This window comes from Cuculus canorus, chromosome 11, assembly GCF_017976375.1.
Source record: "Cuculus canorus isolate bCucCan1 chromosome 11, bCucCan1.pri, whole genome shotgun sequence".
NCBI classification, from domain to species: domain Eukaryota; kingdom Metazoa; phylum Chordata; class Aves; order Cuculiformes; family Cuculidae; genus Cuculus; species Cuculus canorus.
The window spans coordinates 13,850,259-13,864,410 of NC_071411.1; the positions used below are offsets into that span (position 1 = coordinate 13,850,259).

At 42.4% G+C, this 14,152-nt stretch overlaps 1 protein-coding gene across 1 annotated transcript in view; it reads right to left on the reverse strand.

The window, feature by feature from the left end:
* Window positions 1-6,617, reverse strand: part of PPP4R2 (protein phosphatase 4 regulatory subunit 2) — a 29,237-nt gene extending 22,620 nt beyond the window's left edge. Inside the window, exons 1-2 of the mRNA XM_054076685.1 lie at window positions 6,488-6,617; window positions 5,608-5,689 (exon numbers count right to left, since the gene is read on the reverse strand). Of these exons, the coding sequence (XP_053932660.1) occupies window positions 5,608-5,689; window positions 6,488-6,521 (116 nt within the window). The 5' untranslated portion in view covers window positions 6,522-6,617. The remainder of the gene's footprint in view (window positions 1-5,607; window positions 5,690-6,487) is intronic.
* Between the last annotated feature and the right edge of the window lie 7,535 nt (window positions 6,618-14,152).

Below are 14,152 nucleotides of genomic sequence, written 5' to 3' on the forward strand. Positions count from 1 at the left end.
AGCCATCACAGAAATCTTGGAACTGCCTTTAAGTAGTAGTATTTCTGAAACCAAGACCTGCCAGACACATACCAGCTCTGTGGAAAAGCAGCACCCATCTGATTTATCCACAAACCAGATAATCCACCACCTCCAAAGACAACCAGACTGCTTTGCACTTGATTATCCACCACACTTATGCATACAACACTGCCTTTGTCCTTCCCCTCCAACATGTGCCAACAAGCACAAACCTTCCCAAAATCAGTAGACAGGAAGAAGAAGCCAAGCTCATCAATTACAAAGCCAAAAGAGAAAAACATCCACACTACTGTAAAGTCTAATGTGGAGTAGAACAATACCCAAACATTTGGGAAAGTACTTCAAACTAAATAGTAATGGGCAAGACCACCACAGAACAGGAGACTCAAGGAATACTGGAAAAAGACACAAGTAATGCTGAGGCAGCCACTACAGCTGTGAAGAAATACTACCAAAAGGTAAAGGTAAGAACTGATAAACTCTGAGGATGAATACAAATGTCATTAAGCAACACTGGAGTACCGAGCTTAGAGAGTAGAAGATGCCAACAGAGGGATACTGACAGTGGTGATCAGAAGCACATGCAACTGTATTCAACAACACAGAATAAATGGTGGGGTGGTTTTCTGTGCAAAGTAACAGTGAACTGTCTGCAAAAAGTCTATCAGGGAGCGTGCTTGTAAGAGCAGCGTTTACAGCAACAGGGAAGACAGACGTACTTACAAATTAACATCTATGTGCGCATGCAGTTACGTTCGCAGTTAAAATAGTCTGATTAAACTGAAAAGTTAGCACTCCTATGCAGAGTTTGCCTTTCGTCCTTCCTTACATATGTATTCTACAGAGAGACTAAAGTTTATTTGGATCAGTTCATCATGCGCATTTTATAATGGTAGTTAAAGTTTGACCTTTATACTGTAAACCCCACTCCCAACAGATATGAAGCGGTGGGATTTAAAATAGAACACTACAATAGTGTGCATTTCCTAGAGGAGCAAATTATTTTGTTTACATCACAACTGGTTCCTCTGAAGTGCAACTGTTCATTTGATACATATATATGTTTTATAATGCAGGTAGAAAAAGCCATAAAGCTAAACTATCTTTGATAAAGATTAAATCAGCAGGCTTTTCAGCTGAGATTTCTGTTCTTTGTAGGCATCAGTGGAATGGGAACTAGTGTGGAATATTTCCAGTTACTCAGTGGAATAGAGTTACCGAGGAATAATAGTAGGAAACAGTGCAAGGAAGTTTACTCACACCTTTTGCTGCACGGAGAACAGGGAAATGGAAGAGGCCTACATCAACAAAGGCACACAGCTTTCTTTCAAAAGATATTATCCCATTTATTATGGCAAGGACCAGAGAATGTTCTTGTTTTAAAAAGAAATCATGAGAAATTACAGAGTTGTAAAGATTTCCAGATAATGATTTGCCTCCAAATCCGAACAAAATTTTCAAATGAGCATACACATGTAAAGTAACAAAACTGAAAGCTTTAAGTAGCTTTCATATAAATGAATAAAACCAGACAATGAACTTTATAGATAAAAGTAGGCCTAAATGTAAGCATGAGAAATAAGCTAGAGGACACATGGCTACAAAAACATATTTGTAACATAAGAAAGGAAATCACTAGACAGAATAAGTCATTAAAAATCCAAAGCTAAGAACCAGAACTTATTTGCATACATGTTCACCGCTACCATATCTTCACTCACACCTTTTCTACAGCTGACAAACTATTTCACTGCTGTAACAAAATAATAAAAAACCTCAAAAGACCCCCAAAAAGTTCCAAAAATACACTAAGAAAAACATTCACCACAACGTAGGGTACATGAAACAGTATCATAGGGACAAAAATACTTTTTGCCATTACCTTTGATAAAACTATAGTTATATAACTCACACTTGCAGTTATATAATTCATCAACAGCAAACAGTGCCCGATCTACCTGACTGTCCACAAGGGAAGATCAGCAGACACTGTAAAACTCAACTTTCACAAAACACACAGTACAGCCTCCCACAGCACCTCTGTAGCCAAGCTGGACAGCTACAGAGCATCAGGCCTATACAGCAGTGGCTGTGGGGTCCAAAGTCCAACTGCAACGGGTCTGCAACGGGTGAGAAATGATGTTGCTCAGAGTCAATACAGGGGCCAATACTTGGTGTGGAAGACATGAAGCTGAATATCTGTCCATGTGGCCTTGCTGTGACAAAGGCTACCTGCGCACTGTGTTACATCTGCAATATCAGAGAGCGATTACACCCCTCTACCTGGCACTTACCACCTCATAACTGCAACACTATGTCCAGTTTGGGGTCATGCAGGTAACATGAACAGCAGACCAGCAAAAAGGAGGTTACAATCATCTTCCCTGGCTATACTTGGTGTCTCTCAGCAAACTCCATGTTAGCGTCTTCATAAAAAGGCAAGCCAATTAAGGAAGTTGAGACTGCGGTTTTGTAAATGCGGGCCATCATCTTGCAAATAATGAAGTGAATGGTTAACTTCGCACAAGAAAATAGCTTAAACTTCAAGTAGATGAAGTTAACACACATGACCGCATGACCAGGCTTTTACAGCAAGGTACAAACAGAATTATGCTGATAATATAACTAAATTTAGCAACATTTTTATTCCAGGCCTTCCTTGTAAATGAAAAAGACTTGTAATTACAATAAAGACACTCTGAAAAGCCTTATCATAGTTGTAGCGCTGGCTTACACAACTCTCACCCTTTGTTCCTCCCCTATATCACCTCTTCAGCTGCGCTGGGGTTTGACATACCAGTTAACACTGACAGAACAAGCTGGATCAATGAACTGAATCTTGTTAAAAACAGTACTGCCAAAAAGAAATTTACTTACGACTGCAAGCAGTTTCCTGCTCTAGGTTGCCGTGCAGCCACATAAAGAGTTGAACAAGGACAAGTAAAGCAGAAACACAAGGGCTGCATTAGCCAAGATTGCTGCCAAGAGAAATACTAGTAAAATTACAGCCTAACCTAAACCTGCAACTACCTGTTTATAACTCAGTCAGATGAATAAGCACATTGAAACACAAGAGGGGCAGGGAGGCACCCAAGAGCCTTATGTGAGCCCATGCTTTCAATCTGTTAAGCCAGTTATGTATGTCACAATCACGCTTTGATGAGAACCTTAAAAGTCCTTTTAATTTACTTCATTAGCACACTTACAAACTAAGTTTACTAATTGTTTAAAAGATCTGCTGCAACTATGTCCAGAAGAGGCAGGGGACAGGGTAAGAATACACTACATTTACCCAAGATGTAGACAGCAGTAAATGATCTAAAAATCAACATTCAGAGTAAGTTAAAAAGCTGAGAGAACCCCCATGGACACTATATAAAACTCTCATAGAAACAACAGGAACTCAGAGCAAAAATGCTTCATATTTCACTTGTCCTTATTTGCCTCAGTCCTTACTTACATGGGTACTTTCTGTTTGTTACATTAGGAATAGGCTGTGACTGAATAAGATCCATTGTTTTTCAATAAATAAGTCTGCAAACCACTTGTGTAATTACCCCTGACTTAACCATCCCTTTTAATTTTTTTCCAAATGGAGCTCTGAACATTTTAAAATAAACACCACTACAAACTATTATTTTAGATTTCATCTTCTCGCTCCAATGTAATCTATTACTGGGTTAGATTTCTACAAAAAGCTACTTATGCATAACAGAAAGTAAATAATTTTTAGCTTATTTTGAATTAAGATGTATTTGGTAGCCTTGTGTATTGCACAACACATTTACAGCAGTCAAGTTGTACCAGCTTAAAATACATTAAGTTCCAGTAATGCATATTACCAATTTTTAAACAACATTTTAAATTATTACTCATTTCCCAATACTTCAGTACATAACACATGAATGAAAATATAAGCATAGCTGATGAAGAAAACCAGACTACGGTGGATAATGGGAAGCAAATTAAACATTATGGAACAATATTTCCAAGTCTGTCTTCAGATTACATGACATACACGATATCAGTTCACATCCCAAACATTTTAAAAAACAACGTAACTGAAAGGTTCAAGAACACTGACAAAAGCTACAGACCTAAAAAAGCAAAAGAAAACCCTAGAAAAACAGGCAGCCAGGGTCTGCATGAAGTTCTAAAGGGTAATTACAGTTCAGGTTCAATGAATAGTTTGTAATAATCATATAATAGCAAAAAAAAAAAAAAGATTTCCCAAACACAAAGAAAATCAGTTTACTTACTGTCCAAATCTTGCATAGGGAAGAATTCTTCCAAGAATCTGCCCCTACATTATCGCTTTCTAAAATTACTTGGGAAAACATGCAATAGTGGCAGAAAAACACGCACGCACACACAAAAAAAAACCACAATAAAAACAGCCTAAAGAAATATTTCAAAACAGGAAAGATATTTTAAACCTGTTTTACTGACAAAACACACCATGGTGAGCCCACACTACAGTAAGTACTACACCAAAATATTAAACATTACAGCTGTATATTTCTGCTGAGCCAAAGCCACCTATTCAAAGGGCAAAGTAGATGCTAGAATTCGCTTTTCTTCCAAAACGATTAATTCAAGAACTACTAGCAAGCTAGCATAAAAAAAATAAAAGGAAACCCAAAACATGAAAAAAAGAAAAAAACACCAACCAACACCTACAAACCTCTTACCTGTAAGAGGGATTCTAGAAACTCAAACAAAGCCCCTGCAATCCCCATTTGGTAACAAAACTCCGGTAAACACACGGGATCTCCTGCTGAAGCCTGTAGTCTGGCACTAGGCCTCAAAAACAAGGAGACAGCCTACAAGCCAGAAAGTGAGCCTATCCACAGCAATGCACCCAGGGAAGCGTTTCCCCTTCCTGCCAAATAGTGATCCAGCAAGGAAGTCACCCCGCGCAGCGCTCATCCCTGAGCAGGAGCGCCTGAGCGTGGCTCCTACCAGTGCATCACCTCTCAGGCAGAAATCCGCCAGAGAGCTGTGAGAGAAAGTCCAGGAAATGCAAAACTCCTGTGTGAGCTGAAAAATAGCGACCAGGATGATTCAGAGCAACCCGGTAGTTCCCACCACCTCCTCTGCAGAAAGTGCCTGCTGGTTCTCCGTTCCTGGTCCAAAGCGTTTAGACACAATCACCACCCAGCATGTTGTACAAACCCCAGAAAGAATCTAAGCTGCTCACATCTTTACGTGCGTAATGCTGCCAGATACTGCATACAACACATTTACGACAGACATCACAACAGTGAGCTGAACTTTCCATTTAAACAACCTGAACGTCACATAAAAGGTAAAAAGTGCAACAAGTTCGCTGCACTGGGCAGCATCAGTTAAGACCTGACAGATACCCCTGAGCAAAACCTATACAAGCAGCCTCGCCATTAAATAAAACTAACTGCCAGCAAACAAAACTAATCCATCCAAAATTAAATGGGAACTAAAGTAAGGTTATTTAGCTCACAGACTCAAATCTACAGACAAAATGAGAACCCCAGTAGCACTTCATTTACTTAAAAGGCAGAAATGTTATCAGCCACAACTGAAGATCACAAAAAAAGTCACACTTACATTGTCTCTCCAGTCTTAGCAACATGACAAAGAAATTGATCCAGGATTGGACACACTTCCTTCTTTCCTCTCTTCTCAAAATCTGTTGGCATAAGAATGACACAAGAAGAATGGTAAAAGAAAACAGGACAGAATAAAAATTCATAATAACTAGCAATTTCGTTCCTTTAATGATCAGTACAACTCCTGCAAAAACATTTTCACACTTCCATAACACTTTAGTTGTTCCCAAGAGCTGCACCAGCTTCCCAGCCCTGCACACACTTAATATTTATCCTGTGGAGAAACTACATGCATCCAGATAGGAAAGTTGATTTGCAACTTCTTTTGAAGCAGCTACAACAGAGAGGTTGGTTTCCTCAGCTTGCACCCAGCGAGGAAAGCAGGCGGGCGGGGGGAAGAGAAAGGGCAGGCAGGGGGTGAGGTGGGGAAGGAAGAGGGAGAGAAGGAGCAGGCAGAAGTGGGGGGGGGGGGAAGGAAGAGGCGAGAGAAGGAGCAGGCAGGGGGTGAGGGGAGGAAGGAAGAGGGAGAGAAGGGGCAGGCAAGGGGTGAGGGGGGGAAGGAAGAAAGAGAGAAGGGGCTGGCAGAAGGTGAGGGGGGGGGGAAGGAAGAGGCGAGAGAAGGGGTAGGCAGGGGGCGAGGGGGGAAGGAAGGGGCAGGCAAGGGGGTAAGAAGTGGCCCTGGGCGAGGGGGGCCAGGCCTTCTCTATGTCCCCGTCCCTCAGGGCAAGGCTGGGGCTCGCCAGGGGCCAGGGCCTCCCCCCAACTCCCGGCACTCCTGTCCCTTTCCACAACCAGCCCCCCCGGTCCTGGTCCCGGCTCTCTCCCGCCACAGGGGGCCGAGCTGCGGGGACGACACCCCCCCCAACCTCCTCCACCACCTTTCAGAGCCTCCTGCAGCCGCTCGATATCCATGGTCCGCCTGGGCGTCTTCCCCCGGCTCCGCGCTGCTCCCCCCCGCCCCCCGCCGGACACGGGATCGGGCGGCCGCGTACACACAGCGACCGCGGCTCAGCACCGCTCCAACATGGCGCCCGCGCCGCCCCGTGCGCGGCCCCGCGCCCGCCCGGAGGGGGGCGGAGCCAGGGAGGCGGGGGCGGGGCGGGAGCGCGCGGGGGCGGGGCCAAGGGCGGGGGCGCTGGTGACGGGGAGGCTGTGACAGGGGCACGGGGAAAGCACGGGGTAGGGGGAAAGGGGAAACTAGAGGGAAAAGAATCACAGGAAAAGCATCCCGGAAAAAAAAGAAATCCCAGGGAAGGAAAAAAAATAATCATAGAACAAAAAACCCACACAGAAATCATAATCACACAAAAAAAAATCCCAGAAAAGAAAAAAACACATCCCAGAAAAGAAAAAAGTTGTAGAACCCCGGAAAATGAAAGGAAAAAAAAAAAGCAGAATCACAGGAAAAAAAAAACACAGAAAAAAGTCACAGAATCACACAAAAAAAATCACATTAAAAAAAAAAAAAACAGAAAAAAAAACCCAGAATCCCAGGAAAGGAAAATAAACAAACAAAAAGATCACAGAAACACAGGAAATAAACCCACAAAAAAAAAAACATAAAAAGGCCCAGAAAAAAACACATCCAAGAAAAATCACAGAATCCCAGAAAAAGAAAAAATCTGCAGAATCCCAGAAAAAAAAAAAGACAACAGAAAAAAGTCAGCATCACACACCAAAAAAAAAAAAAAAAATCCCAGGGGAAAAAGAAAAAAAGAATCACAGGGGAAAAAAAAAACAGAGGAAAAAACCACACAAAAGAAATACCAGGAAAAAAAAAATACATCCCAGGAAAAACCACAGAATCTCAGAAAAAGAAAAGAAAAATCGCAGAGTGAACCCAGTTGGAAAGGATCCACAAGGACCATTGAATCCAACTGCTGTCCTGAACAGGACATCCCAAAATTTACACCGTTTGTCCAAGTGCATTGTCTAAACATTTCAGGAACACTGTTAGGCTTGGGCCATGAGTGCTTCCCCGAGGAGCCTGTTCCAGTTGTCCACCATCCTCTGGGTGAAGAACCTTTTCCTAATGTCCAACCTAAACCTCTCCTGGCACATCTTCCCACCATTCCCTCAGCTCCTATCATTGGCCTCCAGAGACAAGAGATCTGCGCCACCTCCTTGCCTTATAAGGGGGCAGTAACTGCTTTGAGGTCCTCCCTCGGTCTCCTCGAGGCTGAACAGACCAAGTGACTTCCGTCACTCCTCGTACAGCTTCCCCTGTAGACTCTTCACCAACTTTGGGGCCTCCTCTGGACTCTCCCCAGCAGCCCCATATCCTTTTTATACCGTGGTGCCTACAACTGCACGCAACACTGGAGATGGGGCTGCAGCGGTGCAGAGCAGAGCAGGACAATACCCTGCTGCTGCCCTCCTCATGCTGGTCCCACCACACAGATCCTTGTGGAAGGTGGCGGGAATGCAGAGCTCGCACCTGACTAGCAAGGCCTGCCTGCCTCAGCCCCTCAGAGAGCACATGCACCTTCCTCCCCTTGGGTTGGCGGCTCTTCCCCACCCTCAAATCCAACATCTGTTTGTGTGTTGGTCATAGAACCATAGAATGGTTTGGATTGTTATGGACCTTAAAGCCCATCCAGTTCCACCACTCTGCCATGGGCAGGGACACCTCCCACTGGATCAGGTTGCTCAAAGCCTCATCCAACCCGGCCTTGAACACCTCCAGGGATGGGGCAGCCACAGCTTCCCGGAGCAACCTGGGCCAGTGCCTCGCCACTCTCATGCTGAAGAAATCCCTTCTCATGTCCAGTCTAAATCTGCCCCTCTCCAGTCTATACCCATTGCCCCTCGCCCTATCACTACAGCCTCTGTAAAAGGCTGTCCTTTGTACAAAAGATATGTGGTCGCTGTTCCTTGAAGGAAAGGGAAATGCCGATTTCACACGCATCACACAAAAAGAAGTTGTAAATAAGGCAGCCAAATATTGCTGCCAACTGTTATTCCAGGCATATGTGAGCTTGCACATGGGCGGTGGTTTACTATTAGGTAGAATCCTGATATAGACCTGGATCGTGTCCCAGTCTCCTCCCAAGGGCTGCGCACAGTGCGCAGAGGTGTCCATCCTCCCCTGTGGGCACATCCCCGCTGCTCTCGTGGCCATGCACGGGGCCGATTGCCAGCAGGAGCGGATCAGCTGCCTACAGCAGAAACGCAGGCTCTGGCCCTGCCATCGCAGGGAAGTCCCCTAAAGGATCACAAAGCCAGCTAACTCTTCCAGACTCCCAGCTGCCAGGTTGACAACAGGAAATCTCTGACATGGCGACGTTTCTTAGAAACGCTGCTTAACATCATAGCGAAATGACTCGGCTTGTGAACCACCGTAAGTGGCTAAGCGAACAATCTGGCGCTCATTCCTGTGCTGCAAGCTGCTTTCTCTGACCCCTTCCGTTGACTTTATCATGCAGGAAATGATGCACAAGATACGCAATGAATGGTCTCTGCTGGCAACCGCATCACAGACCAACCCCATCTTTTATTTTAAAAAATCTGTGGTCTTAAAAAAAAAAATAAAAAAAAAATGAAGACTCTTCGTGGTCTCTTTGACCACTGGAAGACTACAAAACACAAATAGGGATATTTAAGGTCTCATATTAACAAACGTGTCGTACAAAATTCTCATTTCATACTATTGCAAAAGTCTGTGTTAAAATAAACAGACCTTACAATGCAAGTGCTGGGTGCTTCCTAAAGGCTGCGTTTGGGCAGAAGGGAGATAATGAACCCCCACCAGCTGTAGGAGGGAAAAGCAACAGCATGTGTTTAACAAACCCACCTCTTAGGCCAGGCCTTGTTGTTCAACACACCCATCAGGGCTAAACGTGGATGCCTGTGGGAGGAGAGGACCGAGTCACCTCTCTGGCCTGAGCAGAGAGCTGAGCTGCCATGGTGGCTATGAGTGTGAGGAGAGCAGAACTGCTGCGCTCTTGTGCCATGGCACGACAGGGAGCTCAAGAAAAGCATCACCTCTACGTGCTTCAAAAATAGTTCACAGTAGGTACAGATACCTCAGATTTAGTATTTTGGGGCGCTCTCTGACCAAATACAAGTAGCTGGAAGCTTTCTTAAGTGCAGCTTTAGAGTGCTACTACTTCTCAGCATTTTACAAGGAAATAGTCCGGATTTTGGGACACAAATCAATTCTCAGCTTCTTAAAAGGAAATGGCATTCCCCACCGGACACTGCTTACATCAGAAATGTCCACAGCAATGTTTAGGACCTGGCACTTTTACTTTCTTCTGCATGTCTCATCTTACACGTTCTCTTGCCACCAGCTAGCACCATTAACTATCAACCAAACAAACGACCAGAGAGACAAAGAAGATACAACTTGCCCAAACGTCTAGGGGAAAAAAAAGCCAAAAAACTGAAATTTAACCAACAAACCCCAGTGCATGAGATGGCTTTAAAACCATAGTGAATTTAGCTGCCATTTTTCTCCTAAGCACTATGTTCATCATAGAAACACGAACACTGTTACTGTTAATGATTTTCATTATTAGCCACCTTGCCCTTGCAGCTCTGCTACCACAACTCTCCTTGCCTGAAGCCCTCCGTAGCAGGCGCACCTTTCTAGAACTAGAGATCTGTATTAACTGAAATAACAGAACTACGTTAGTTCACTTTTATAATTAGACAATAATATGCACTCTACAGTATTAACACTATCCTCCCCAAAAATACCAGTGCATAGTCCAGAGGATGAATAAGTGAAGAATCTCTTCAACGCAGAAAGGGCTGTGTTGAGAAAAGAGTTGGCATAGGTCAGAAGAAGGTTTCCAAGCAAACAGTCAATACAGGGGTGAAAACAATGGTGCCAAGGCTTGCATGCAGATGCACCAACAATAGAAATTCAGATTACAGGTTAGCCTATATCCTTTTCCTTGAGGTCCGCTTCATTATTTTAATAGATGTACCAAAGCCCTGTTAAAGTAACCAAAACACTACCTTCGCAACCTTCAGAAGAGTGGAGTGCCAACCTTTCCTAGGGCAGAGCTTCTCTTAAATAACTTCTATACGCCAGATGACTGCGTTTCCCCTAGATGCCCTATTAGCTCCAATTCCCAGCACAGCTTGCTCTTTGTAATAGTTCTCAGAGCTGGTCACATGCTCTTAATTTTCAGCTCTTCCCCAGGAACTGTCTTTCCCAGCATGATTGTTCTTAAAGAATCCCACCAGCCAAAACAAGCCTAGAGAGGCATAAACATGCATATTAAAGACTAGTACAGTTACACAGCCTACTAAAAAAAACCCCAAACCCTAGGAGATCAAATTCAATCATCCTAATCAACATATCATTCCATTCACAGGTGTGACCAAAAGCAACAAAATAAAGCCCATAATTGTCAATTTGAAAAGTTGCCAGCTAGTTCTTTTAAAACGGGAAAATAAAATACAGCTGTTCCCAACATACTGAAAGCTGGGACTATGTAGTATTTATTCAATAAAAAAGCAAGTTACATTAAAAAACATTCTTTTTCTAAATTCTCATACTACAATATATACAGAAATATAAAACTAATTTAACAGATTGTAATACAGTAAAATATGCTTAAGTGTTTTACTTAGCACATTAGAGTCACTTCTTTGCACTCACAAAGTGACGGGGAGGTTTGATTCTTGCTGCTGTAGGTGTGCTCGCAGCCCTGTGACTTTCTGCACGTTTGCTGTTTGCAGGTTACACATTTCCTGGCGCTGCTCTGTAACACAGTCCCTGCTAAGAGGCCAGTAAAGATACTGGGGGCCACCGCATGGAGATCTTGTGTCTAAAAGTGAGATACAAGCTAATAAATAATTTTCTGCAGGCTTTACCTGATAGGAAAAAAAAAAAAAAAACAACTCTGTTTTAATTCGATCCTTTTATTTCTTATTTTGAAAAAAGTGGACTTTATTTTTTGAAGTCTATTTTTCACATAGCTGTAGTACATTAAACAAATTATCACTGTGGTGTGTTGGAGGTGATGCTGAAGGAAGATCTTTGTTTTGTATTGTGGCAGAATCTACGAGAAGTGAACCATGTTAACATTGAATGTTAACATTGGCTTTTCATTGTTAAGCAGCTTTTCTAATTCCATTTGGTCTGACTAGATGGCAAATCTATTCTAAATCTAAAATAGTACAGTGTTTCATAGTTTACACAAGAATACAAATGATGCATCAGAAATGGCACAAGGGTGTTAAGTCTGTCACTTAGGCAGTTACTTCGTTCAGCGATCTAAATTGAATCATTGCCCTTTGTGGGCTCATGCCGGCTTCTTTACTGCTAGCCAAAGCCAGAACTTTTGGAAGAGAGGCAAAATGTATGAGGTTTTAATTAAAATGGCAAAACACAACAATCATAGACAAAGACAATATGACTGAGGGTCTGGAAGATACTAGTAGACTGTGGAAAGCAATGTTTATGGTCTGGAAAAACTCTAATTCATAAAGCAGTTTCAGTTTTACAGTTCAGTGTGCCTCCAAATTTTTGCATGCACCGACACACCAGAAACTAATTCCCTTCCTTTTCTTGAAGTCCTCTTTTTTCATACCTCTCTTTTCATACCGTTCACTGATAACATGTACAGAACTTTACCAGCCCAACAATAAAAACTCTCAGTTTGCACTGCTAAAGTATTTCAGAGAAACAGGAATCTTTTGTTTAAAAAAATACCATTCCCCAACTTACAGAAAATAAATAACAAAGCCATACTCTCTGTCTTTTCTCCTACTGCTCTCCTACCACAGGAGGAACAGTAAGAGAAAATGCTTTCCATTTTTCCACCCTCTCTCTTCCTTCCCGTTAAAGGAAAAAAGACCAGTTTTTCAAATAATATCCTTCCAAAAACTTTTTGGTTTCTACAGAAACCCACATCCCCTCAAATAACTGAAAAATATTCCAATGGAGAGCAAATAACCTTTTCCTTCTATTTACAAAGAAGAAGGAACCCCAGAATACAAAAAAGCTTGTTGACAGTTTCATCAGATTTGTTGTGTGAACTCAAGCAAATGAGTTAGGAAATCATACCTGGGTTTTTTTCATTAATGAGACAGGAATGATAATTACTTTTCTTGGTAAGGTATTTGGCACACCTTGTAATAGAATACACAGAGAGGATGATTTTATTTTGTGTCAGTTCCTAGTGCTGCTTGTACAGTATTTACTGAGAATCAGCAATGAACAAAAATCATCTTGTTAGGAAAGGAGATGAGGTGGGTTTAAGCATTTAACAAAAGAATGATGAGAAGTTGTTTTACAATCTAGATTTTATTTTTTTCCTTGCACTAAACTTGCACAAAGCCTTGTTAAGATTTACATTTTAGAGTTCTTTTAAACTTCTGCAGGACATATTTTCTTAGAGTTTTCAAAGAGAGCAGGACCAGGTCTTGCCTGCAATACGAGTCCAGCTCTGTCAGGTGCACTTGGACAAATCTCTGTTTTCTTACTTGATCTTACACTTTGAGAAGCTCAGATTGAGCAGTGCTAAGACCTGAGTTCATACTCATCAGTACTGAAGGAATATACAGAAGTAACAGCTAAATTACATAGTATAATTACATACTTAGACGTTCCTGCCTTCTTGAAATACTAACAGAAATTAGAACTAGAAACCAAGCAACAGCAACGTAATCACATCACACTCTTCGCAGACAAGTGGTACCGCACAGCCAGCGAATGCACGGAAAAGCAGCGGCACGTGGGAGAGCAGCGGAATGGAGGGTATCTGTCTCGGCAGTGGCAGGGTCTCAGCTGGGCCAGTTTTTCTCACTGCCCTGAAAGGTCTTTAACTCCACAACAGACAACAAAACCTGATTCTTGAGGTTTAGAATGATAAGTGTCTTGAAAGTTTCCACAGAATTATAGACTATCCAACCCCTGGACAAAGATCAATAGACCTGGTGATGATTAAAATGATGCAGGGAGTAGGACCAGCAGATACTTTTGCTCTCAATAATGAAGTTTAGATTAAGTACCTAGAGATCCCTGACCTGACCTGACTTAAAGTAGTTTCATTCATTGATGTGTGACAGCAATTTGTGAGGTATTTCAACTCAGTTTGAACCAAAATTGATTAGAGTGCTTTGAAAGACCCTGTAGCAATTCAATACAATATCAAAGAAGGGAGATGCAGCAGAATCCGCATAGTAAGAACAGTTAGAAAATTGGAACAACCTTGTGTTTCAAGACACACTTAGATCTTCAAGAAACATTGTGCATCAATACACATCAAAGAATTTAAAAGGAGGTTAGGGGTTTTGTTTGTCTGTTTGTGCCGGGTTTTAGTTTAGCTGCAGAAATTCAGGGATGGCACAATAAACTGACACTGAACAACTGTGTCTCTGAACTACTCAGAATGGAAAGCTTTTTTTTTCTTTAAAGAAGACACAGCCACTTGGAGACAAATTAGGTCCTTCCTCTGAGAGAACAACTAATAACCCTTAGTAGGGTTTTAATAGATCTGGAAGACTTGGGAGTATGAAAAGATCAGAATAGTTCATGCATGGTGCTATAAATCCAGAAAAGGCTGAAAACAGAAACCTGGTGT